Consider the following 24990-nt stretch of genomic DNA (forward strand, 5'->3'; position numbering starts at 1 on the left):
TGTTGTTACTTTGTAAACAGTCAATTTCACTTTGCATTAGCTCATGTAAGTCTTTGCAGCTTTTTCTGAGAGTATCCTGCTCATCATTTCTTATAGCACTATAGTGACTCTTCCATCATAATCACAGATCACAGTTTGTCCAGCCATTCCCCAATTGATGGGCATCCCCTCAATTTCCAGTTTTTTGCCAGTAGAAAAGAGCTGCTATAAATATTTTTGTACGTATAGGTCCTTTTCCTTTTTGTTTTTTATCTCTTTTGGGATGCAGACCTAGTAGTGGTATTGCTAGGTCAAAAGGTGTGCATGGTTTTATAGCGCTTTAGGCGTAGTTCCAAATTGCTCTACAGAACAGTTGAATCAGTTTTTCACAACTCCATCAACAGTGCATTAATGTCTCATTTTTCCCACATTCCCTCCAACGTTTGTCATTTTCCTTTTCTGTCTTATTAGCCAATTTAATAGATATGAAGTAGTGCCTCAGAATTATTTTAATTTGCATTTCTCCAATCATTAATGAGTTGGAACTTTTTTTATATGGCTATAGATAGCTTTGATTACTTCATTTGAAAACTTTTCATATCTTTTGATCATTTATCAGTTGGGGAATGGCTCTTATTTTAATAAATTTGACTCAGTTCTCTATATGTTTGAGAAACGAGGCCTTTACCAGAGAAACTTGTTTCAAAATTTGTTTGACAGTTACTATTGCTGTTTCCCTCCATCCTATTCCCCCCACCCCATTTATTCTATTCTCTGTCTCCTTCGACCCTGTCCCTCCTCAAAAGTGTTTTGCTTCTGACTACTCCCTCCCCCAATCTGCCCTCCCTTCTATCATCCCCTCTCCTTTGCTCATCCTGTTCCCCTCCTGCTTTCCTGTACGGTAAGATAGGTTTTTAAGCCCAACTGAGTGTATATGTTATTCCCTTTTTGAGCCAATTCTGATGAGAGTAAGGTTCACTTACTCCCCCTCATCTTCCCCCCCTTCCCCTCCTTCCCCTCCACTGTAAAAGCGTTTTCTTGCCTCTTTTATGTGAGATAAATTTACCCCTTTCTAACTCTCCCTTTCCTTTTCTCCCAGTACATTCCTCTCTCACCCCTTAATTTTATTTTTTTAGATGTCATCCCTTCATATTTAACTCAGAACTGTGCTCTCTGTGTATATATACTCCTTGTAACTGCCCTAATGATAGGAAAGTTCTTAACGAGTTACAAGTATCATCTTCCCAAGTAGCAATGTAAACAGTTTAACCTTATTAAGTCCCTTATGATTTCCCTTTCCTGTTTATCTTTTTATGCTTCTCTTGAGTCTTATATTTGAAAGTCAAGATTTCTATTCACCTCTGGTCTTTTCATCAAGAATGCTTGAAAATCCTCTATTTCATTGACTGTCTATTTTCCCCCTGAAGGATTATACTCAATTTTGCTGGGTGGGTGATACTTGGTTGTAATCTTAGCCCCTTTGCTCTCAGGAATATCATATTCCAAGCCCTCCAATCCTTTAATGTAGAAACTGCTAAATCTTTAGTTATTCTTACTGCAACTCCATAATACTTGAATTGTTTCTTTCTGGCTACTTGCAATATTTTTTCCTTGACCTGGGAGCTCTGGAATTTGGCTATAATATTTTTGGTAGTTTTCATTTTGGGGTCTCTTTCAGGAGGTTATCAGTGGATTATTTCCATTTCTATTTTTCCTCTGGTTTGAGAATATCAGGGCCTAAAAGGGGCAGGGACTGGCAGAGAAAGCCCCACCCGAATGCCAGCCCAGCAGATTTGGTCTGTACACATTTTTATTCTACTCCTTTCTGGTTGGGATGGGAAAAATGAGAGCACAGACTCTTTGTAATCCAAAGTGTTACTTAGTGTTTTTTAAATATTATTTTTAATTTATGGAATAAAATAAACATTTTCATAACATAGTACAATAGAAAAATGATTGCACATGAAACTAAATCTACTGTGCACAACTTGCTATTCTTTTCAAATATACAATAAAATTATCACATAAGTTTATTTTTTTCCCTTTTTTTCACCTTCCCTGCCCTAGAAGTGATTACTATTAGACACAAATAGGTGTATATATGTGCAAAATTATTCTATACATCTATTTATCAGTTCTTCTCTGGATGCAGATAGTGTCTTTCTTCATATATCCTTTATAGTTAATTTAGGTATTTGTAACAGACAAAATGACTTGTTCACTCAAAATCATTCTTTTTTTTTTTTTTGCTTTTTGATGAGGCAGTTGGGGTTAAGTGACTTGCTCAAGTCAAAATCATTCTTAAAACAATATTGCTGTTACTGTATACAATGTTCTCTTGGTTCTGTTCATTTTGCTTTTCATTATTTCCTGCAAGTCTTTCCATGTTTTTCTAAAATCATTGAGCTCATCATATTTCATCACAATCACATAACACAACTTGTTCAGCTATTCCCCAATTGAAGGGCATCCTGGCAATTTCCAATTCTTTGCCACTACAAAGAGAGCTGCTATAAACATTTTAGAACATATAGGTTCTTTTCCTTTTCCTCAATCATCTTTGGAAATAGACCAAGTAATGGTACTGGTGGGACAAAGGGTATAAGTAGGTTAATAACTCTTTGGGTATATTTCCAGATTGCTCTACAAAATGGTTGGATCATTTTACAATTCCACAAACAATGAATTAGTGTCCCAGTTTTTCCACATTCTACCATTTGTCACTTTCCCTTTCTATCATTTTAGCCAATCTGGTGGGTATAAAATTATATCTCAAGATTGTTTTGATCTGCATTTCTCTAATCAACAGTGAGTTAGAGCATTTTATATGACTATAAATTGTTTAGATTTCTTCACTGTATAAATGCCTATTCTTATCCTTTGACCATTTATCGATTGGGGAATGACTTATATTCTTATAGATTTGACAAAGTTCTAATTACTATTTGTGAATTTCCCTCCCTCTTATTTTTACTCACTATTTTCCTTCTCAACCTCTCTTTTTACCCGATCCCTGTTGCCTTATCTTTTCCCCTTGTTATGTTTTATCCTCCCTTCTAAAATTCCTTCCCTTATCTTCTCCCTGACCCCTCCTAATCTTATTTTACATACCCTTTTAAAAGTCCCTTCCCCACTCTGTCCCCCCGTTTTCTCACCTCTCGAAGTTCCAAAGACTTCTAAACCTCTCTAGATGTACACTTTGTTTCCTCTTCAACCCAGATGAGAGTAAGGTTCCAGCATTACCACCTGATAAGGGAGTCATTCCTGAATCAGCTGTCCCTGTAGGGTCAGACCACCTCCTTGTTAGAACAAAGATCAAAACTGATACAAAACTGAAACAGATAAAAATGAGAAAAAGATGTGATAAACAATTAAAACAATTCAGCCTCGCCTGTTTAAACAAACTGTTAATGCTGAAAAAAATTGGCTTATGGTTTACAAAATTATTTTTAGTCTTAACTCTTTTTCTGAACTAAGGCAAAAAGGAGGTGGCCTTTCTGTGTTTTTTCAAAGTTGGAGACATGAAATTTAAGCATGTTAATAAGAGCATGGAATTTAGAGTCAGAACACCAGGGTTCAAATCTTGGCTCTGCTTCTTAATTTCTGTTTGACCTTGTACGAGTTACTTAATATTTCTAGGCTTGGGTTTCCCCATCCCCATTCCTTATTAAAGCATTTTAACAAGATGATCCCTAAGGTCAGGGCTGTACTAGAGCCAGCTCATACTGGCTCATGAAGGCCAATTGTTCAGTTTTTAGTGTGAGCATTTTCACTTTAGAAATCAGCAAATGCTATGTAAGTGAGGCTTGATTTATTATTTTGTGGATTGTGTAGACTTAAGAAAAACAACACCAGAGGAAATGAAAATAATTAAGATTAAACTTAAAAGTATGTGGGGGCACATTTTTCTTTCTGAAGAGCTGGTTGTTAAACATTTACCAGCACGCTAGTGCCCATCGTCCTTTCCAGCTCTAAATCTTTGTTGGTCCTCTGCTGATGAGGTTTGATTTAGTAATAGTGCTTTTGTGAACCCAGCAGTTCAGTGCTTACCCTTACCAGAGAATTAAACCATCTCAAATATTAATTTCCTGTCATTATTTCATTGCTGTTTAGAAGTATGAAAGTGAGGCTTCTCATCTCTGTAAATTTATGTTGTTTGATTAATCCAATTGAAACTATTATGACTATAAATAAGCTATGCTAGGCAGTGATTTGTGTAGTTCTGCTTTCTTTTGTATACAAATGCATCATATTTTTTTCATCTTTGAGATTTTCTCCTTTGTGTTATGAATGCTTCAATTCATCTTCATTCACTATTCCTGATTCTCATATGTTCTATAGCATTATAATCTAACATTGAAAACCTAGCACCATTTATTTTCTGTTGTTTTATATTTTGTATGTTTCATATTCTGTTATTTATTTTATGTTACTTGGAGAGTGATGTACTTTATGACAGGGCTAAATTTGACCTTCATGGAATTGTGAGATGCTTTATGATAGGATTTGCATAGTATTTACCTCATTAAAAAACAACCCACAAATTTTTTTTTTGTTGTTGTTGTAGATGACTGCTACCATGAGAAATTTGGTTGATGTACCTCTGGCAAGGTGTAAATTGTTGAACAACAATGCCCTTCCAGATCTCTGTGGAGTGATGGAACAGTATGCAAATGATAAGGATGTCTGCACCAACATTGCTAGAATATTAAGGTATGTAGCATTAAAGGGGGAAAAACCAAATCTTAGGATATTGTGTTACTTTAGATTTTTACATGTCTTTTTTTGTTATTTTTATGATACTGCCTTCCAATAATGCAGTGGTTTCCTCGCAATTCACATTTCTGGCACACACACTACTAATAACTAGTATTCATTTTGCAGATGGTAGGTTGATTTCATAAAGTGTTTTTCAGAGAATCTCAGCATATTCTATAAATATGTTAAAAGTTCCCCTCTGAGAGAGATCTAATTAATGCCATTTTACAGAGGAGACACAGAATTACAGGAAGTTTAAATGACTTCTCTAAAGATGGGAGCAGAGCCAGGCCTAAAGCACAAGCCTTTTGAAGACCCAGTGCTGTATTTTTTTCTCTTAGGCTTTATGCTGCATTTCTGTGCACATTTCTGAATGTCACTGTGGTTTAAAGAAATACTATTATTTATTTCAGTGTATCTTCCCAGATGTCATGAGTATCTCTCAAAATGTGAGTTTGGAAATGAAGTCCTTATAGATGTGTGATATTTGAAACCTGTACCTCAGTGCTAGCTGGCTCCAATTTTGCCTTGTTTACTTCTCAAAAATCTCAGTGAAGCTAAGTCGCATTTATAATGCTCTTTTCTCTCTGTGAATATTCCTTATGTTATTTCAAGGAAACTTGCATCAAGCCAACGACCAGGTTCCTGTAGAACAAGTACATTCTTTTACTGTGTTGGATAATGACCAGGTTTGAGCCATTGCGGGAAACTCTGGAGTCAAAAGTTTAAACAAAAAAAAAAAAAGTAAAACTATGGGAAAAGGCACACAGCAGAAGTTCAGGATAACACCAGTCTTCTTTGGGTCTCCTTCCTGATAAATATTCCGAGGATAATACCCCAAATCCCAAAGTATTTAAGGACACTTGAGAAAGAACTTAATATATTTGTATGCCTTTTTGAAAAAATCAGATAAATAATCTTGACAAAATAAATGAGACTTGAAAAAGCATATTCAGTAAGCAAAATTAATGGTTCCATTTGGCACAATCTTAAATCTAGTAACAATTGGTGGAATTTTTTAAATTCTGTGTTAAATAATGTGAGAAATTAGTATTTCTCTCTTGTATTTAATAACTAATTATTGTATTAGGACCAAAATTTTTCCCTTTTTCTACTTCCTTATCCAGAAATCAGTGTGGAAACTCTATCTCAAAGATATATCCAGGCCAAGATCTAATCAGACAGTAAAAGAAATTCTAAGTTTGGGCTAATGGGTGCATTCCTGCTCATTGTATTTGCTCAGATAGGTCTGGGAGGTATTGATTATCCCTTTTGTCAGACAGATGATATGGAAATTGATAAGTCCTTTTGACTGAGACTTGGGTGACCCAATTCATGTACCCCAAGACCCTCATTTAATATAGACCACCCTCTTATTGTAACATTCATTTTCTCACTGATTGTTGACCAATCAGAGTTGATTTCCACTCTGATGAATACCTATTCTTCCAAGAGCATATATATATATAGATTGTGAGCCCCCCGCCATGAAGGTCTTTGGTCTAAGAGAGGTAGCCAAATGACCATTTATTAGTAAACGTGTTGGCCTTATTAATAAAATGATTAAATTACCAAGAAATTATCTCACGAACCTTTTTAAATGTGACAGTAGGCAAAGGGCTTGTGTTGTACCCATAGACAACATGGTCAAGATGCTTCCTGACAGAAGTCACAGAGGTATATTAAGTGTGACTTCCTGTACTGCATAAGATATATAACAAATGCAAAAATTGACTTAAATGGTGTTAGAGTCATGATTCAAACCCATGGTCCATTTAGTCCAGGAATGGGGAACCTGTGGCCTTGAGGCCACAGGGCTCTCTAGGTCCTTGGGTGCAGCTTTTTGACTGAGTCCAGGTTTTAAAGACAGATCCTTTTATTAAGGAGATTTGTTCTGTGAAGTTTGGATTCAATCAAAGGGCTGCCCTTGAGGACCTAGATGGCCACATGTGGCCTCAAGGCTGTAGTTTATCCACCCCTGATTTAGTCGGTCTTCAGCAGTGGCTCTGTGGGAGAATGTAGTAGTTGTCTTCCAAAACATTATCTTTATAGGTTATGAGATACATTTCGAACATCCCTTATTTCTCTTAAATGCTCTAAACATGGATCTACTGATTTATCTACACCTTTCTTGAAACTCTGTAGATTTTGGCTTGGACACCTTCTTGGGGAATGAGGTCAGAGTACGTATCACATCATGATGGTAACTGTTTTGAGTGTCATTTGTGGTGATTCATGTTAGTACTGAGTTTGTACTCTTTGGAACTATGACAGGTTTAAAATTACTCTTTTAAACTCTTATCATGGTATTACTGAATTGCTTACTTTATGGAATGCTTGTCCTTCTAAGTCCATTACAGAGAATGTCTTGTACTTTGGATAACTTCTTCAAGAAGTTAAATTTTCTGAATAGAAGATGTTCTCATATTCTAGTACTCTTAATTAAAGCATTGTGGTTCTTTCAGTTTTACGTTTGTTTTATTATATGTTAATATGTTTCTTCTTTATGAGTCAGAACTCTGTAATCTTCCTGCTTGAAAGATTATTTCAGATCATTTAAAGGTAGATATTAGGTTCCATTACCTGGTACTGAAATAATGCTGTATCCTTAAAGTATTTCCTGAATTCATACATATGATTTATTTTTCTCAAAATCTTAGTGAATCTGTAACTGTGGAGCTATTACTTACACATGTTTTTCCTAAACTTTTAGAGTCATGGTTTCCATTCAATCATGAATATTGTGACCATTGCTTTTGCAGAATTAGTAATCCCAAAATGGAAATGATATTAAGTGACATTAAAAAATTCTTTTGAAGTGCTTTATGTTCATAACCACCACTGTGTGCATTTTTAGTCACTGGGGATGGTTTTGCAACAGGAAAATAAATTAGCTAGTGGCATTATACTGTATCTTTCTCAGCACCTTATATAAAATAGGCACTCCAGAAGCTGCTGAATGAATGAGTGAATGAGTGAATGAATGAATGTCTAAAACAGCCTGTTGATTGTTTGTAAAAATGGAGGAGAATTAGTGGAGATAGCTCTCCAGTAGGACATCCACAATTTACAAATGATTTTTTTCAACAAAATATGGCTGTGTTTGAGGTTCTGAAAATTCAGTCTTTCAAAGAGAATAACAAAGCCCTGGAATGATGATCAGTTGCTGTAAGAACTAGAATGCTGTTGTCCCTGGCCGCAAGGTTGACTCCCTTTGAAGGCTTCAAAGCTCCCAAGTTTTTTTTTTTTTTTTTTTCCTAGCTAAAGGTGAGAAAGAGGGAAAGGATACCAAGACTGAAGCTCAGATTGAGGCCAATGCCTGGCTCTTCTCTTCACTTCATCCCCACACCCCAATGATTTCTTCTTAAGGCCTTGGCTAGAATATTTCTCTTCTCTCTACTTCTAGGAACATGAATCCTTAGCTTCTGGATTGGTTTGCTGTTCTATATGCAACCTGCAGGGCATGGTCCAGTCTTCTCAGCCTATCTCAATATACTTCCTCTTCATTGTTACTCTGTTTTATCCAATGGCTTTGAAGGACCTTAAGACTGATAAAGGACTTACAGTACCTAGTCTAAAGCCTTGGTTTGGTTAAATAGAGGTGTCTGGGCCTTGTTTATACTTCTGATTTATTGACTCGGTGGAAGTGTTCCAAGGTATCAGGGCTAAATGGGGTGTGATTAATTGCCTTAATTTGCCCCCACCCTTATATTTGTTTTTATTAACAGGGACTTGGTGAAAACAAGATATGCCACAAATAAACAGAAATCTGGATAGTCTACTTGCAAATACTTGAAAGTTGACGTGATTACTGGTAGTTTTAAGTGGTTCAGTGACATCTCATTGCTCAATCATCCCAGACTCAAAGTTAAAACTGGTTGAATGAATCTATTCCTTTTTGAGGATCTGATTCTTTGTGAATATGTATGATGCTGTAGTGTTCTTCCTCTGCTACTTGTGATTAGATTAGCAGTTGGGACTTGCATTCATGTATGTTTGAGCTCACTGTAAAAAAAAGGGTGATTTCCATCAAATTTCAAGTCCTTTTAGTTTCTTCTCTGCACTTAAAGGTCCTTTGCCTGTTGCTGGTTAATTATCAAGATTGGTTTGGGTTATGATGTAATGCAAATTGACATAGCACTTAAAGATTTACAAAGCACTTTCTTTTATAGCAATCCTGTGAATCAAGTAGTGTATCACCTTCTTTCCAGATGATTAAATGGCATCTTAAAAAGGTCAAGTGGCATAGTCATATTCATCCAACAAGTAAATGTAGGATCCTGGATATTAAACTGCGTTTTCTGCCTTTAGGACCAGTGCTGTCCCCACTATCTTATGTTGTTCCACACCAACGAAATCTCTTAAAAAAAAAAAAGAATACATTTACTGCTTTGTGATGGAGTCATTTTAATTTTATAAATTTCTCAGCCTTCTCAAGATGATTGACAAGATCAAAAACACTCCCTCCCTTAGATATTCACTTGGTTCCATTGACCTTAGTTTGGGTACAGTCTGGACAGAGGGGTCCAGCATCTTTAACTTCAAATCCCAGATCAGTGGAACAAACATTTGCTCAACACCTCTTATGTGCAAAGTATGGTAGCTAGGCACGTGGGATACAAAGATAAAGAAGAATTATTCTCTGACCCAAAGGAGCTTCCATTCTATTTGGGCCTCAGTCCTCAAGCTGATATAAAATTCTATCACTGATTTGGACCTTAAGGTGCCATTGAAGGATGTTGATTGGCCCAGTGCAACCCAGCTGCATCAGACACAACTCGCAGTTGTGGCAGGAGTATGGAGACACCTGGCCAACTTTTCACTCAGGGACCTGGATCGTGAACTGATATCACAGATGTTGTTACTCTCTCTTATATACGTGAACACAACTCTTAAATGATACAATTATGTGCTGCCTTCTCCATCCCTAAAAATGCTGTGGCCACAAATAAAGTTTGAGTTGTGCTTTGCAGACAGAAGGTAAAATCTATTATAATAAAATACTGTAGTGGTTTCTTTGTTAAAAGACTGAAAAATATTAACCCAATGTGTAAGCACACCCTAACTTATGGACACCTGACTTTTAAAAGATGTTTACTTTCAAATCACTGCTTTTCTTCCTCACCTTGTTTCTGCCACTGTTCCCCCTGGTTCACGGGGGATATATACATACATACACACACACACACACACACACACACACACATATATATATATATACACACACACATATATAAATATACATATACACACACACACACACACACACATATATATATACACACATACATATATATATGTATGGAGCTGCTACTTCTTAGGAACCCCAACTCTTCTTTCTGATCAGTGTTAAAATATCTTCGCACCAGACAAAGTAGAATTTTCTGTCATAAAAATGTGTGCGTTTGCAAAAAATATTAGAAAGTGTTCCTTGTTGCACCCCCTGCCTGTTATGACTCACATGGTTACCTGTCCTGCCAGTGCTTAGGCCTGCTCTCTTCTGCAGGTGTCCAGGTTTCCTCCAAAGGCTTCTGACCTTAGGGTTCACTGGAAGGATATTGTGGGTATACAAGTTAGAAACAGTAAAGAAAAACACTCTTAATGCCTGTTTGATTGTGTAGTGTTTATGGGATAAAATATTTTATGAGTCAAATCTCCTTATCGTTGGCCAAAAAAAAATATCCAAATTAAAAAAAAATTTTCCTTTGTCTTGAATCATTTTTTTTTGAAAGCTGGTATAAAGCCAGTATTTCCACAGTGCTGTATCAAAGTGGAATGTTATATTAAAAAATAAAACAATTTGACCTTTTACAAATATCAATTTTACTTGACAGATACAGGTAGAAATCTATTTCATAGTTGCTTTTTAGATAATAGTCTTTAAATGTTTCCATGTGCATTGTAGGGTATATGCTGTAGAATGTTACATATGGGGGCTGCACTAAATGATCTTTTAACTCTAAAAATGAATCTATTAAATGAATCTTGGTTTCTCAGTGGACAGAGTACAAATTTGAGTTTCATGGAAGAATAAAATTTGTATTTTTTTCATTTTTATTTCCCCATATGGTGTGTATGCAGCAAACTTTCTTCCTGTCACGACTGCTGTGCAGCCTTGGCTGACTGTTCCAGATGTTATGCCTTATTTTTGAGCCTGATAAACCAATATGAGAAGAAGCAGGTTAGTTTGCTGTTTCTGATTTTTCCGTATTCCATGATGTGTTTTTGTACTTATGTGTAAGTTTATAAGCCTGTGTGGAGTGACCTACTTTTGCGAACATGAAAGAAAATATTAATAGTTTTAATAATAGTTTTTGATAATAGTAGTTTTTAAAAAATTGTTTCAGTAGGAGAGGATCAACCAAATAATAGACAAATGATAAAATTGTCCTGGTAAGCTTCCCTTGAACTAAAATTTTATTCCTCAGTAAGATGGTTAAGATTTTTCCTTACAAGTTGAAAGTCATAGATATATGCATAGTGATCCAAAAAATGTGGGAGTATTTGCTTTTCTTGGCTTTGGGGTGGATATAACTAAATTCGATCCTTATTTGCTATCAGTTGAAAATGCAGAAATTACTTTTACCCACCATAATAAAAGAAAAAGTATTATTATTTATCATGCACACTTATTTAGAAATAAAAACTTACACCCTGAAAACATATGAGAGTTCGATGTTAAAATCACACTTTAATTCCTCTCTGATAGCTCTCTCTCTCTGTCTGTCCGAGATGGTGAAATGAAGAAATAAAAGTCTCTCTAAATATTTAAGATGAGTGTATGCTGCTTGATAATTTGGTCACAAATAGAAATAATATTTCTTTTACTGTACTTAAAAACATACTTTATAAATGTTCCCCTGAACTTTTACTTCTGGGTTGATCAATTTTCAAGTGCTCTTACATTTTTGAACAACCAGTCACATCTTTGGTATTTTTTGTAATTACATTAATTTACCATTACACTTGGGACACTTGAGCTGTTCACTCATGTTGCTTTAAAGGCTAAAAGTTTCTCATAAAGAAGATGAAGAGTGAGTATTTTGAATAAGCTTTCAAATCTACATGATCCCTTTGTTGACCCAAAGAGCAATTTAGCGATTTAAATATTTATGGCCTATTTTTGGGGGTGTTATCAACATTGGAATCTTCGGATTCAAATAAATGCTGAGGATACAATGCTATGTAATTCACTTCCTTTTCCTGATTTGTGGGGGGAGGAGGGAGATATTCATAAATTTTTACTTTTTGGTTGTTTTTTGTGCCATGGTATTTTGATCATAGGTATTGTAGCGGAGGTTTACTTCACATGATTTGCCCTAGGATTTGTGAGTATTTCAAAACAAAACTTATTTGTTTTGTCATTTGTTTCATTTGTTTCAAAACATAATTTATCTTTGTCTTTGACCCATATAAAAGGAAATTGTATTTATGGATTTAAAAAAAAATGCAAACTAACCAACTTCCAAATCTAGCTCTGGTAGACTGTCAAATTAAGCTGCTGTTTTTGTAGACTTAATTCAAGGATTTTGTAGGCTCTCTGATAATTGTAAATGGTGACAGGCATTTTAAATAAATAGAAAAATGTCTTATTAATTTGCCAATATAAGTCAGAAGACTCTAGAGACATCGTTTTCTGGACAGGTATAGTTGGTTCAATTAACACTACAACTGTTTTTCTTTTTTTTAAGTTATTAATTTATTTAATATTTTATTTTTCCCCTGTTATGTGGAAAAAAAACATTTTAACAGTCATTTTTAAAACTTGGAGTTCCAAATTCTCTCCCTTCCTCCCTCTCCATGCCCCACCCCATTGAGAAGGCAAGCAGTTTGATATAGGTTATACATGTATAGTCATGCAAAATATTTCCATAATAGTCATTTACAGCTGTTTTTCTTAACAAGCAAGGTATTCCCTGTTAAACCTAATGACTTACTGATAGTTAAGGATCATCAATTAGTCATACCTTTCTGTTTAAGAACAAATCAGAGACTTTTCTGAGCTGAGAACTTCATGTGTCCATTCCAGTTGTTAGAATCCTTCAGTGTGGTTTTTATAGAGCTCGGTGGCTCAATGGATAGAACATTGGACCTGGAAACAGGAAGAGTTAGGTGCAAATCCTGCCTTGGACACTTAATAGCTATATTACCCTAGGTAAGTCACTTAACTGCTCTCTGCCTCAGTTTCCTCATCTGTATAATGGAGATGATAACAGCCCCTATCTCTCAGGGTTGTTTCCACTTCTTGTAAGTCATCATTGCTAATTTCTCATAGGCTAATTATATCCACAGTGCATCTTTCCATTACCCTTTAGGTCCCCTGTGATTTTCAGTCCTCAGCCTGTGATGTTTCATGATTTTCAGCCATATAGCGCCATCTTTCTGATGAAACAGACTTTTGTTTCAGGGAGAAGCTAGGGAATCATTGGATGCATGGCATAGTCTCTTCAGTGCTATCCAGCCTGTTTTCTTCCTCCTTTTCAATTCAGGACTCAGTTCATTGTCTATTTGCAATTCTTAAGTCAGCGGCTCCTCCTCTTACATGTCATTATCTGGGCAATATGAATTCATCATCCACTTGGTTTTTCTGGTGTAGATTTCTAGGCTTACCTCTTTTGAGTGACTGTGGCTCTCACTTAGTAGACTATAGTATTCTCTGGTTTGGTGCAGACATCGTTTTCACTGTCACACAATGGACTTGAAGATGTAGAGAACACAAGATCCCACTGTGGTTATTGTTTGTTGACTATGAAGAAGCATTTGACTTGGTAGAACAGAGTACTCCTTTAAAGGCTTTCCTTCAACAAGATGCATGACAGAATCTTAAAAGATTTCTTGGAGAGGATGCCCATCAATTCGGGAATGGCTGAACAAGTTGTGGTATATGAATGTGATGGAGTACTATTGTGCTATAAGAAATGACGAACAGGCTGACTTCAGAGAAACCTGGAAAGACTTGTATGGACTGATGCTGAGTGAAGTGAGCAGAACCAGGAAAACGTACACAGTAACAGCCACGTTGTGCGATGACTAATATTGATAGACTTAACCCTTCTCAGCAATACAAGGTTCTAAGACATCTCCAAAGGCCTCATAATGGAAAATGCTATCCACAAAGAAGAAAAAACTGTGGAGTTTGAATGCAGATCGAAGCATACTATTTGCTATTTTTTTTTCTTCTGTTGTGTTTTGTTTCCTCTTTCTGGTGGTTCCTCCTATTGGTTCTAAGTCTTCCTTACAACGTGACTAATGTGAAAATATGTTTAATAAGAATGTATATGTATAGCCTGTATCAGATTGTGCGCCATCTTGGGGAGGGAGGGGGAGAAAAATTTTAAACTCAAAAGCTTGTGGAAGTGATTGTTGATAATTCAAAATAAATTAATTACGAAAAAGAAAAAAAGATTTCATGAAAAACATAGCGATAGAGATAACTTTGTTTGAAGATCTTTTGGTTATTAATATCAAGTAATGTGTAAAACAGAGAGATAAATGGTCCCCTATGTATTTGCTCTATGTTTGCAAAATGTTCAACACAGTATATCCAAATAGAAGAGACAGTGTAGATGGTAAAGTTGTTCGAGAAGTCCTGTTTAAGGATGACATTGTGTTGACTGTTTTACAGAACTCTGTAGAGCTTCCATTATCACACAAAAGAGTGTTACTGTATTATCCACACAGGGAAAGCCAAAAGAATTATGCCTGTGGTCCAGACTATCAGTCAACAAGCATTGATTAAGCAATGCTTGTTGAACTAGGCACTGTAATAGGTTCTCAACATACAGGTACAAAAGTAAGACTGTCTCTACCATTGAAGAGCATATTACACGTAGCCCATAGGACTGGCCCATCAGTACCTCTACCTTGGACAGAGTGCTGATGAACACTGCACCAGGCTCAGAGTTGAACAGAAGGAGGTAGGCTGGATTGCCTTTGGGAAGTTGTTCTGTGCTTTTAATGCCCTCAAGGTTTTTTCCCTGAAACCACCTCCTTAATATCAATATTCTTCCTGAGATGTTGCATGACTCTGAGTCAGGGAATCCAGTCTTTAAAGACTCAAAGACACTTGAGGAATGGAGAGGCATGGGGCAACATAAGTAGGCTTCAGTATATTATCAGTGATGATTTCAGTTCAAGAAAGGGCATTAGGGACATTATCCAGAAAAAAATGTGACTGGGAAAGGAGATGAGCTTTCTGAGAGTAAGAGACAGTCTGAGTGTTGCTGCACAGTGACCCAGGTATTACTAGAGACTCAGAAAATGATCTCTGGCTTCCAGTATGTCAGAAGATGTGGATGAGGACTCACTTGTTCCAAAGTGTGGCTGGATTACAATTTGTTCACCAGGGTAAGGAATGCCTTCATGGATGAGGTCATGGATCAGTTAAAGGGCTTTGAGATAGGAATAATTCGGTAAACCTTTTTTAACTTTCAGGCCACATTTGACATTTTTCTTAAAAGAGAAAACAAATCATTTCTCTTTTTCTCTGTGAAATCAAACTATCTTTTGATAGTATGAAAAAAAGTATATGCTACCAAGAAGCATTCACTATATTTACTCTATTGTTTACTTCTTCAGGTATTCCCCTCTTCCCCCATTCCCTTCTCATACTTCTGAGGAGGAAATGCAAGATTTTATTCTCTGTAAAATATTTTATTTGATGGGCTGACTTTATCATAATTGGCAGGCAAATCAAAGACTTAAAGTGACCCCTCTGTGTTGTTTTTTTTCCTCCTGAGCCCACACTAATACCACAAGCACCTGAAAATAATTTTTCTGTTTTCTCCTAAAATGAAATAAGTTTCAAAAAAACATAAAGCAGGATATCAATGTGTTAATATAAAGTAAATTGCTTTTGTTATACCCTGCTTTTCACTTGGGTTCTGAGACAAAAGCTTACGTTATCATTGCCCTTGGAAACAATCATTAGGTCTCCAGAAACTTATGTCAGTAGAACTAACCTTTCCTGTACTGCCTCAGGATTAGTTATAGGAATAATGTTTACTATCTCGTTTATCTCATTTTCAGTCTTAGAAATTTATTTTTGGGATACCCTTTTATTCATGGAATTTTTTAAAAATTACATACATCTGAAGGAATGTTTTAGATTTTAGACATTTGTTTCTAAAGCTTAACTGTGCCTATCAATTTACATACCTCTTACTAAAAAGTTTTCTTGACATTTAGAAGCTGTTGAATAGATTTCACTTTATTCTTTGAGAGAATAGAGTTACCTCATTACTTTATGCAAGATCATGTTTGGAACCAGCATTATTTAATTTGTTCTGATTGTGTTTCCTATTGGATAATATCCTGCTTCATCATTGTTTTTCCCTTTGGATAACATCCTGCTTTGTGGTCTGGTGTTATGGGAAATGCACATAGAGAGAAAACAAGAGAAACTTTGGGGCAGAGTACTTCAGTAGCAAATACACGAAGGTCTTCTTTCATTTTACAAGACCGTCAGAGGCCTATTTGAAGAGAATAGTAGGCCACCAGGGGCCAGGTTGTATCTTAGAGGCAGCATTAGCAGAGTTTACTGTGTTTGGAAGAGTATGAAAGAATTTAGCATTTTCCATAAAATGTGAGGAATTATGTAAGCAAATCTGGTAGTTAAATCATATGACTTATTGAAAGATAATTTTGTTCATTGGTCTTCTGATTATCAGTGTGAGACATGAAATAGGGAAATACATGCTTGCCGGTGGTGTTTGTTACCATCATGGTGGATATCCTGCTCAGATTTCAAATCAAAGAGAGATTCCAAATAGACGATTTGGTACTTTAGTTGTTCCTGTTAGCAGATGACACTTTGCTGATTGCATGAATGTTCTGGAGGGTTTCAGCTGCAAGACATGAAAAAACATGAGCCTTAGGGTGCAGTGGCAAAACAGATGTTTATACCTCTTTTTAATGTCATTATTAAATGTCCCTATTCCCAGAGCTCTTGGGTTCAGGGTCTTGGGCTTACCCTTTTTGGATTTAAGGGGAGATGGGGCCACTATCCCAGCTGACATGATAGTTTGATTTGCCTGGCACATATTGTTGCCTCCTGTTTCTCCCTTAGGGGACCACACTACTTCAGCTAGATTGACTTGCCTGTCTTATGTGTGGCAGTTGGTCTGAAGTTGGTGGGCATGGCAGCCCCTTTTTCCGTAGGAGCTGCTTCCCTTTATGGTGGCTATGAAGGGTGGACTAGAAGGAAAAATGGTTGTCTGGTGGTTGCTGCCACCAGCAGTAAGTTTGGGTTTAATTGGGAAACACTGTAAATGTAAGTTATTATTGTAACCTGTGATCCCAGAACTGAAGCCCTGAATTCACACAGCTTGAATTTGATCTTGGAAACTTCTCAATAACTAATAATGTTTAGTTCATATTTTCCCCATCTGGGCTCAATCAATAAACATTTAAACAATAAACAATAATCAATCAGTAAACATTTTTAAGTACTTACTATGTGCCAGAGACTGTGTTTTCAAAGATCATAGGACAGGTTTATTATAACATAAAACAAAAACTATAAAAAGGACTTGTATTTGATTTATAGTCAAGAAAATTTTCCCTGGTGGTGCCTTTACAGCTGCTCCAGACTTACAGCGTCTGGAGGCTCCTTGATGTGGGAAAGGAATTTAGGGTTGATAGCAAATCAAACAAATCAAAGTTATGGTCACTGCATAGATCAGCAAATGTTGATACTTGGGGTTGTGTTCAGACAGCAGTCACCTTTATAGAGAAAACTGAGGGAGATCCTTTTTTTTCCTTGATATTTCCATTTAAAGTCGTCTACAAATTTCTTGTCCCCTGCAAGCTCTTAAAAGATAGGCTAGTACGCCTCTGGTCTAGTTAATATATTTATAGCTGTTTAGTTAAGGCCATATGTATTCCTAGCTATTACCAAAGGGCATCACTGAGGAGCTCTGAAAACTTCCCGACTTGTTACCAACTGATAGTGCCCGGTCCTTAATTTTAGCAACTTAGCAATTTTAGCGACTGAATTCTAGTCACTTCTTCGTCACCTCACGGTGTAGGTAGGGAAAACAAATAGCACACCCTACTGAGTCTTTTTAAGATTTTGGAAAAGTCTTTTCCATTTACCTTTCCAATTCTCATTACTCCCTCACCTCTTTCTCCCCCCTGCCTAGAACTTATGACAAGCCCTACAAAGTACCATGCAAAGAAATCTAGAAACACCAGAGTGGAAAACATGGTCCCATTATTATACGCATATTTAATATTAAAAACCTCAAACAGATCTAAAATCAGCATATTGAAGTTCACACATAATGGTTGACAAGATGATAACTTGAAGACATATTCCTAAGTCTAAAATAGTAAAAGAGCTCTTGGGAGAGCTGAAATTGCTTTCTCCAGAGTTACCGGTCATCTCCTAATTGCGCAATCCAGAAACCTTTTGCCAGTCCTCGTTTTTCTTGACCTCTCTGCATCCTTTCAGCACTGTCGGTCACTCTCTTCTCCTTGATACTCTCTTCTGTCCAGGTTTTCAGGACACCACTCTCTCACAGTTCTCTTCCCACCTCTCCGACCAGTCCTTTCCCATTCTCCTTTTCTGGATCCTCGTTCAGGTCATGCTCACTAACTATGAGTGTCTCAAAGGGCTCTGACCTGGGCCCCCTTCTCTTCTGTCTCTGTACTATTTCACTTGGAGATCTCATCAGCTTCCGTGAATATAATTACCCTCTCTCTGCTGATGATTCTCAAATCTGCCCTAGCTTCTCTGCTGATCTCCAATCTTACATCTACAACTATCTTTCAGATATCTTGAACTGAATATCCAGTAGACATTTTAAACTCTACATCTCCAAAGCTGAGCTCATTATCTTTTCCCCAAATCCTCCCCCTTTCCAACCTTCTCTGTTACTGTTGTGGGTACCACCATCCTGCCAGTCCCCCAGGCTCGCAACCTAGGTTTGTCCTGGACTCCACACTGTCTCTCATTCCCACATGTGCAGTCTGTTTTTCCCCTTTGCACCACCTCTTAAATATGCTCCCTTTTCTTCTTTGACCCTGCCACCGGGGTGCAGGCCCTTATCAACTCACACCTGAACTTTTCTAATAGCCTGTTTGCTGGCAAGTCTGTCTTCCTTGAGTCTCTTTCCACATTCAGCTACCAAAATGATTTCCCTAAAACTCAGGTCCGACTGTCACCCCTCTACACAATAAGCTCCAGTGGTTCCCTGTTACCTCGAGGCCTGAATACAGAATCCTCTGACATTCAGAGGTCTTCATACTCTAGTTCCACTTGCCTACAAGTCTTCTTAACACGTTACAACCCCCAAGTACTCTTCGATCTAGTGACACTGCCCTTGTTACTGTTCCATGATGAAGATACTCCATCTCTGCTCTGGCTGTTTTTAGTGGCTCCCCCCTATGCTCAGAATGTGCTCCCTCTTCAAGTCTCAAAACTCCCACCTTCTACAGAAAGGCTTTTCCAGGTAGCGAGGTGGTGCAGTGGATAGAGCACTGGCCCTGAAGTCAGGAGGACGTGAGTTCAAATCCGGCCTCAGACCTAACACTCGACACATACTAGCTGTGTGACCTTGGGCAAGTCACTTAACCCCGATTGCCTCACTAAAAAAACAAAAAAGAAAGAAAGAAAGAAAGGCTTTCCCAATCCCTCTTAAGTTTAGTGTCTTCCCTATGTTCATTATTTCCTATTTATTCTGCATGTAGATTGTATATAGTTATTTTCTTCTTTTCTCCTCCATTAGTTTGTGAGCTCTGCGATGGCCAGGGCTGTCTTTTGCCTTTCTTTGTAACCCCAGTGCTTAGCGTAGTGCCTGGTGCATAGTAGGTACTTAATAAGTGCTTACTGGCCGGCTGACTGGAAGTGTTTGATTTTTCTGTCATGCCATGATGGTAGATTTTTTCTGGAAAATCTCAAGGGATTTTGCGAGTGATTTAGCAAGTCAGCCACACAGGGTCAGTCTTTCTCTATCCTAGAGTGGTTGAAAATTCTGGCATATTTGAACCAAATTATCAAGAATTTCCAGATGTTTGGGAAAAGATCTTCACTTGTAATTTTGACAAACAAGTCCTGAGCTCATCGATCTCTGTGGTGCCTGCTATTTCCCAAAAGGACTTATACCTAATAACCAATTGTGGAATTCCTTCCCAGGGAAAAATATAAAGGGATTATGTTAGACTATCACCTATTTCCTCTGCCAGAGTGGTGTCATAGCAAGCCTTTCTATAGCTAATGCAAGTCTGATATAGCTGCAATTATATACCTCTTGATTAGTGATACTCTGTTTAAAAAACAAAACAAAACACCATTTAACTTGAACCCAAGGTAATATCCTTCTCCGTGATCTGTACCTGCAGTACTAGTAGTCCCAGAGTCCCTTTGGTTAGAAGGCTTCAGCTCTGGGTTTCCTGTGTTCTGTGAGGCATGTTGCACATGAATTAGCTAGCCAAGCTCATGTAGTCACTGTGGTTTCTTTTTTTCCCTTTTAGAAGGGAAAAATGTTATGTTATGTCATGTTATGTTATGTTAGTGAGACGATTATGACAAAGGTCCCTCCAGAGGTATAATTTACTTTAAGAAAGCCCAGTACACAAAAATGGAAACTTTTAAAGTTTCTTTAGTTTCTGATCTATATTCTCATCAAAGGGGAGGATACCCCTACATTGGTGAAGATGGTTACTGCACTATATACCGTGCAGTAATTCTTGTTCCACCATAGTCTCCACAGACCCCATCCCAACATCCTGAGGGCCTTCTTCAAGGTTTCCATTTTACATCCTATGAGTACGAGTCCATTCAGACCTTCAGCCTGTTATCCCATGCACTCACCACATGAAGGGTCTGCTTCTTTTTGTGATAGGTAACCTTTACATCACTCACCGACCATTACTAGACATGGTCTGCAGCCTGAATGTACCCAGCACGTGTCTCTCCATTGTCCTTTGGGTCATCCCTACTTGATTTCTCAGAGATCAGGTTGTTCCAAGTATGCACACATAGGACTTTTCTGGGGGACAGTTTATGTTGAGAAGATGGGTCGTTGTTCTGGGGCACAGCTTGAGATCATTAAAAGCACTGTATGGTTTCACAGATGTAATCCCATCTCCTCTCTTCCTCCTGCTTAGTTCTCGATCCAACACATCGTCCCTCTACTCTGCCTATTCCAAACATAAGCACTCTCCTCTCTATACACTCTGTCGTTTGGTGACTTCATCAGATCTCATGGCTTTAATTATCACCTCTATGCAGATGCTCCCAGATCTATCTATGTAGCCCTATTCTCTCTTTCTCATTACAGTCCCACATCACCGGCATCCTGTTGAATGTTTCAAATTTGCAGTCAACATGCCTAAAACAAAATTATTTATTCTCTCTCCTCCAAATCCACCCCTCTCAAGAGATTCCTTATTTATGCATATAGCCCCACCATGCTCTTAGTTACCCAGATTCTCAGCTGCAATCGTTTTTGATTCTTCATTCTTACTTGCCCCAGCATATCCAACTGGTTGTCAACTTTTGTTGTTTCTAACATTCCTCCATAACATGTCTAAAATACCTCCCCTTCTCTCCAGTCAAACGGCCACCACCTTAGTTCAGCCCCTTATCACCTCTCACTAGGGCTGTTTAAATAGTCTCTTAATTTTTCTCCCTGTCTCAAGTGTCTCCAGATCCCAATCCATTCTCTATCTAGCTGTTCCTCATTGAGAAAGGACTTGTTCCGATACTTAATCAAGTATTAAATGCCTACAATGTGCCAGGCACTATGCCAGGTCCTGGCAATACAAATAATAAAGAATGAAACAATCCCCCTTTGAAACTCACATTTCAGTGAGAGAGACAAGGGTGTATATAAATACATAGTTAAAATAGAATAAAGAAAATAAATAATATAAATGAATAAATAAGAATAAAATAGAATAAATGCATAGTTAAAATCAAATAAAGAGAATAAATAATAAATATAAATAAATAAAATATATTTTAAAATAAATAAATATATAAATAAATTATAAATTAATATAAAAATAAATAAAAAGAATAAATAAGAAATAGAAATTAAAATATATAAAAAATATAAAAATAAGAAATAGAAATGAGAAATTAAAATATAATTAAAATAAAACAGAAATATAAAGAAATATGAATATAAATAAAAATTAAAAATGTAGATATTTAAGAATAGAATAGATACATAGTGTAGAAGTGAGGGCACTGGTACTTGAGAAGATCAGAAAAAGCTTCACATAGGAAGTGGTGCTTGAGCTGCATCTTGGAAGAAAAGAGATATTCTAATAGGCGGGGTGAGGAGAGTGTGGCTTATTGCATGGCCAGTGGAAAGGCATGGTGGTGTGAAAATGTCTCCTTGTTTTAGGCTTCTCTTCATGTTAATCATAGTCATTGACACACAGTTATTCTGTTCTTGTATTTATCAAGGAATCTTATATAATCTTAACATATGTGGATGAAGAGACTCCTTTTTGGAGGAGTATCTTTAAATATATGTTTTGCTTCACTGAATTGAATGCATTTTTTGTGGTTATTGTCAAGTGCAGTTGAGATTTTATTTTCTCTGTACATTTTAGTCAATTATGTGATTATATGTAGTCTGCTGTGGAGAAGCATTTGTAAAAAGATTGCTGATTTCCTCCTCATATTTCCAGCAGCAATACTCATAACACACAAGGAGATCATCCTCATAAAGATGAGAAAGTAGGCATAGGCTTAGGGATCAGTAGTTTTTAAAAATATTCCCGAGGGCTGCTTTTTCTGAGTATTGTTCATCTTTTTCCTGAGATATCTTGTAAAGGCCTCCTCCTGTGCTTTCAAGACTGTGTAACCTCTAGCTCTGATTCCCTTGCTGAACCATTGATTTGCTCATGCTACTCTTCCAAACTGTGCCATCTTTACTTATTCTAAGAGTACTTGGAGATTGAGGTTTTCAGGTCCAAATGTGGCAATCACTATGCTGTAGCTGAGAATAGATCAATATAGAAGTGATGACAGATTAATTTATTTGTTTTTCTCCTGCCAGTTTTGTTTGTGAATGCTCTTTGGGTGATGTGATGACTTTATTTAGGTCTCATGCCTAGCCTTTTAAATACTTGTTTTGATTTCCATGCCTTTAAAAAAAACAAGCAACTATTGTAAAAGGTAAAACTGCTCATAATCTGTCTTTCTCCACAGTAATATTTTATAAATAGTTGATATTCCAGTCTTGCCCTGGAGCACCATCTGTCTCTACTAGTCAAAGAGATCATTGATTTTTGGCCCAGGCAATTTCTGGGCACTTTTGGCCTCTACAGTGTGGCCACTATTTTATATCAGTTAACTTTTGAAGAACTTAATGGTAATTGAATGTGGTATCTGTCTTCTTCCACTTACCAATTCTAGGCTTCAATAGCTCTTCATTCTCTATAATTTTTATTGGAGCATATGCTATAGTTAACTTTGTAGTGGTTTTTTGTTCTTGTTTATCACAATCATTGTAATATAAAATGTTCCAGGAAATGAAATTTGTTACTTTGCTTGGACATATGAAACCAACTCTATTAACTCCTGTTTGTCCAAGAAGAATCTTTAAGCCATCCATTCATTGAGCTGCAACTTTCTTTTGTTGAATGATTTCTTTTTAATCACAAGAATATCAGTATTGATGTGGTTCATTTCCTCCAATAGTATATCAGTTCACTGGTCTTTGGACAGAGTGTGGGGGTAGGGTTGGTCACAATAGTGCAGAGGGCTGTCTAACCATGAGTACTTTCATGCTGGGAATGGAGGTGCCCCATCCTTCAGAGAGTCCTTCCTGTACCTTTTTGGTGACTGTTGTTGTTTTGTTGTTGATCTTTGTTGGGTGGAGAAGGAAGCCCAGGATAGGACTATTCCAGTGACAAGACCTTTGGGGTAGCAGCCTGGTGCTGGGTAAAGAATTGGAGTCACAATATGCTGCAGAGGACTGCAAGGCACTGGGTGCCTGAAAATGACAGGGAGGATATGTCCTCCATGTTGGTGTCTTGGGATAAAGCCCTATTGAGTTGCCTTCATTATGGTACTCCTTTAGTCTCCTTTAAATAGCCATATCCCCCAATTACATTTAAAATATGATTTGATTTACCAATAAAACAAAAAACCCTGTCGACTTTTCAGAGCCATGTGTTTTTCAAACAGCCTTTTTTGATATCCAGGTAAAAATGATTCCCATCAGCAAAAAAAAAAAAAAAGAAATTCTATCCCCCCAATATCTCTCCTCCTCTGAGTCCTCTCCAATATACTTATCACATTTTGAGCTATATCGTTACTTTTTGTATAAATGGTTTTGTCTCCCTATTTCCACCCCATTCTTTAGACTAGTGCTTCTTAAACTTTTTCCATTCCTGACCCCTTTTAGTGCTTCTTTAGACCATATACTCCTTGAAGGGATGGGGACTGTACTGTTTTCCCTCTTTATATCACCAGTCTAACACAGAGCCTTGCATGTGGACCCTTAAGAAATTGGAATTGAATTTTATCTGCACAGGAAATGTAATACACAGGGGTAGATGTTGGGAATCCACCTTGGGCCTTTTTCTAAATCCTCTAGAAAGAGCTTCACATCAGCAAACATGTGAGGCTTTTCTCTCACTCATTTCTTTTATTTCACTTTGACCAAAATCCAGAGCACATCTAAGAACTGAAGTCTGTGTAAAATTGTTAGAAAAGACTAAGCTCATCGTTGTATTTGGCTTCATTAAAAGCGTTTGTTTCAGAACTAAACTTTAGCGTTTGGTCAGATGTCTTGACAAACAGTGAATTATGCAGTGCAGTAGCACAAATCCCTTTCATTTATAAATGTGAATGTGTTGCTTGATTTTTGTGATCTAAATGTGCATTTGCTATGGACACAAATATGTTGACAGACAAGCTTAATAACTACTGGGATGAGCAGAATCAAAGCTGTTACTTTTGACTCCTGGCAAGTGGCTATGATATAAGCATCTGTACACTTAGCATTTCATATGTTGCACCTGTAAACTTGGTTCATTTCTGGAATCGTTTTCCCCATTTTATGACAGCTTACTGAAAAAAGATTTAAGTAAAATGTGTCAAATGAATCTTTTTAAAACTTGCCATATTTTTTGAAAGGTCACAAGCCAAATTGTGAAGGTGATTATTTATATCTTATCAGATTTTCTGGATTATATTATGCTCCCTAGATCACCTTCATGTTATGAACTTTGAATGTGAAATCAGATGATCTGGGGTTCCCTTCTACTTCTGCCACTTTTTACCTT

At 37.0% G+C, this 24990-nt stretch overlaps 1 protein-coding gene across 3 annotated transcripts in view; it reads left to right on the plus strand.

Moving 5' to 3' along the window:
* ARMC2 (armadillo repeat containing 2) overlaps positions 1–24990 on the plus strand; it is a 157076-nt gene that overhangs the window by 94290 nt on the left and 37796 nt on the right. For all 3 annotated transcript variants that reach the window (XM_027856463.1, XM_027856471.1, XM_027856478.1), the window contains exons 11-12: positions 4547–4692; positions 10819–10918. In XM_027856463.1, the coding sequence (XP_027712264.1) occupies positions 4547–4692; positions 10819–10918 (246 nt within the window). The remainder of the gene's footprint in view (positions 1–4546; positions 4693–10818; positions 10919–24990) is intronic.

The sequence above is a fragment of the Vombatus ursinus genome, unplaced genomic scaffold (assembly GCF_900497805.2).
Source record: "Vombatus ursinus unplaced genomic scaffold, bare-nosed wombat genome assembly UNPS02000582.1, whole genome shotgun sequence".
Lineage (NCBI taxonomy): Eukaryota > Metazoa > Chordata > Mammalia > Diprotodontia > Vombatidae > Vombatus > Vombatus ursinus.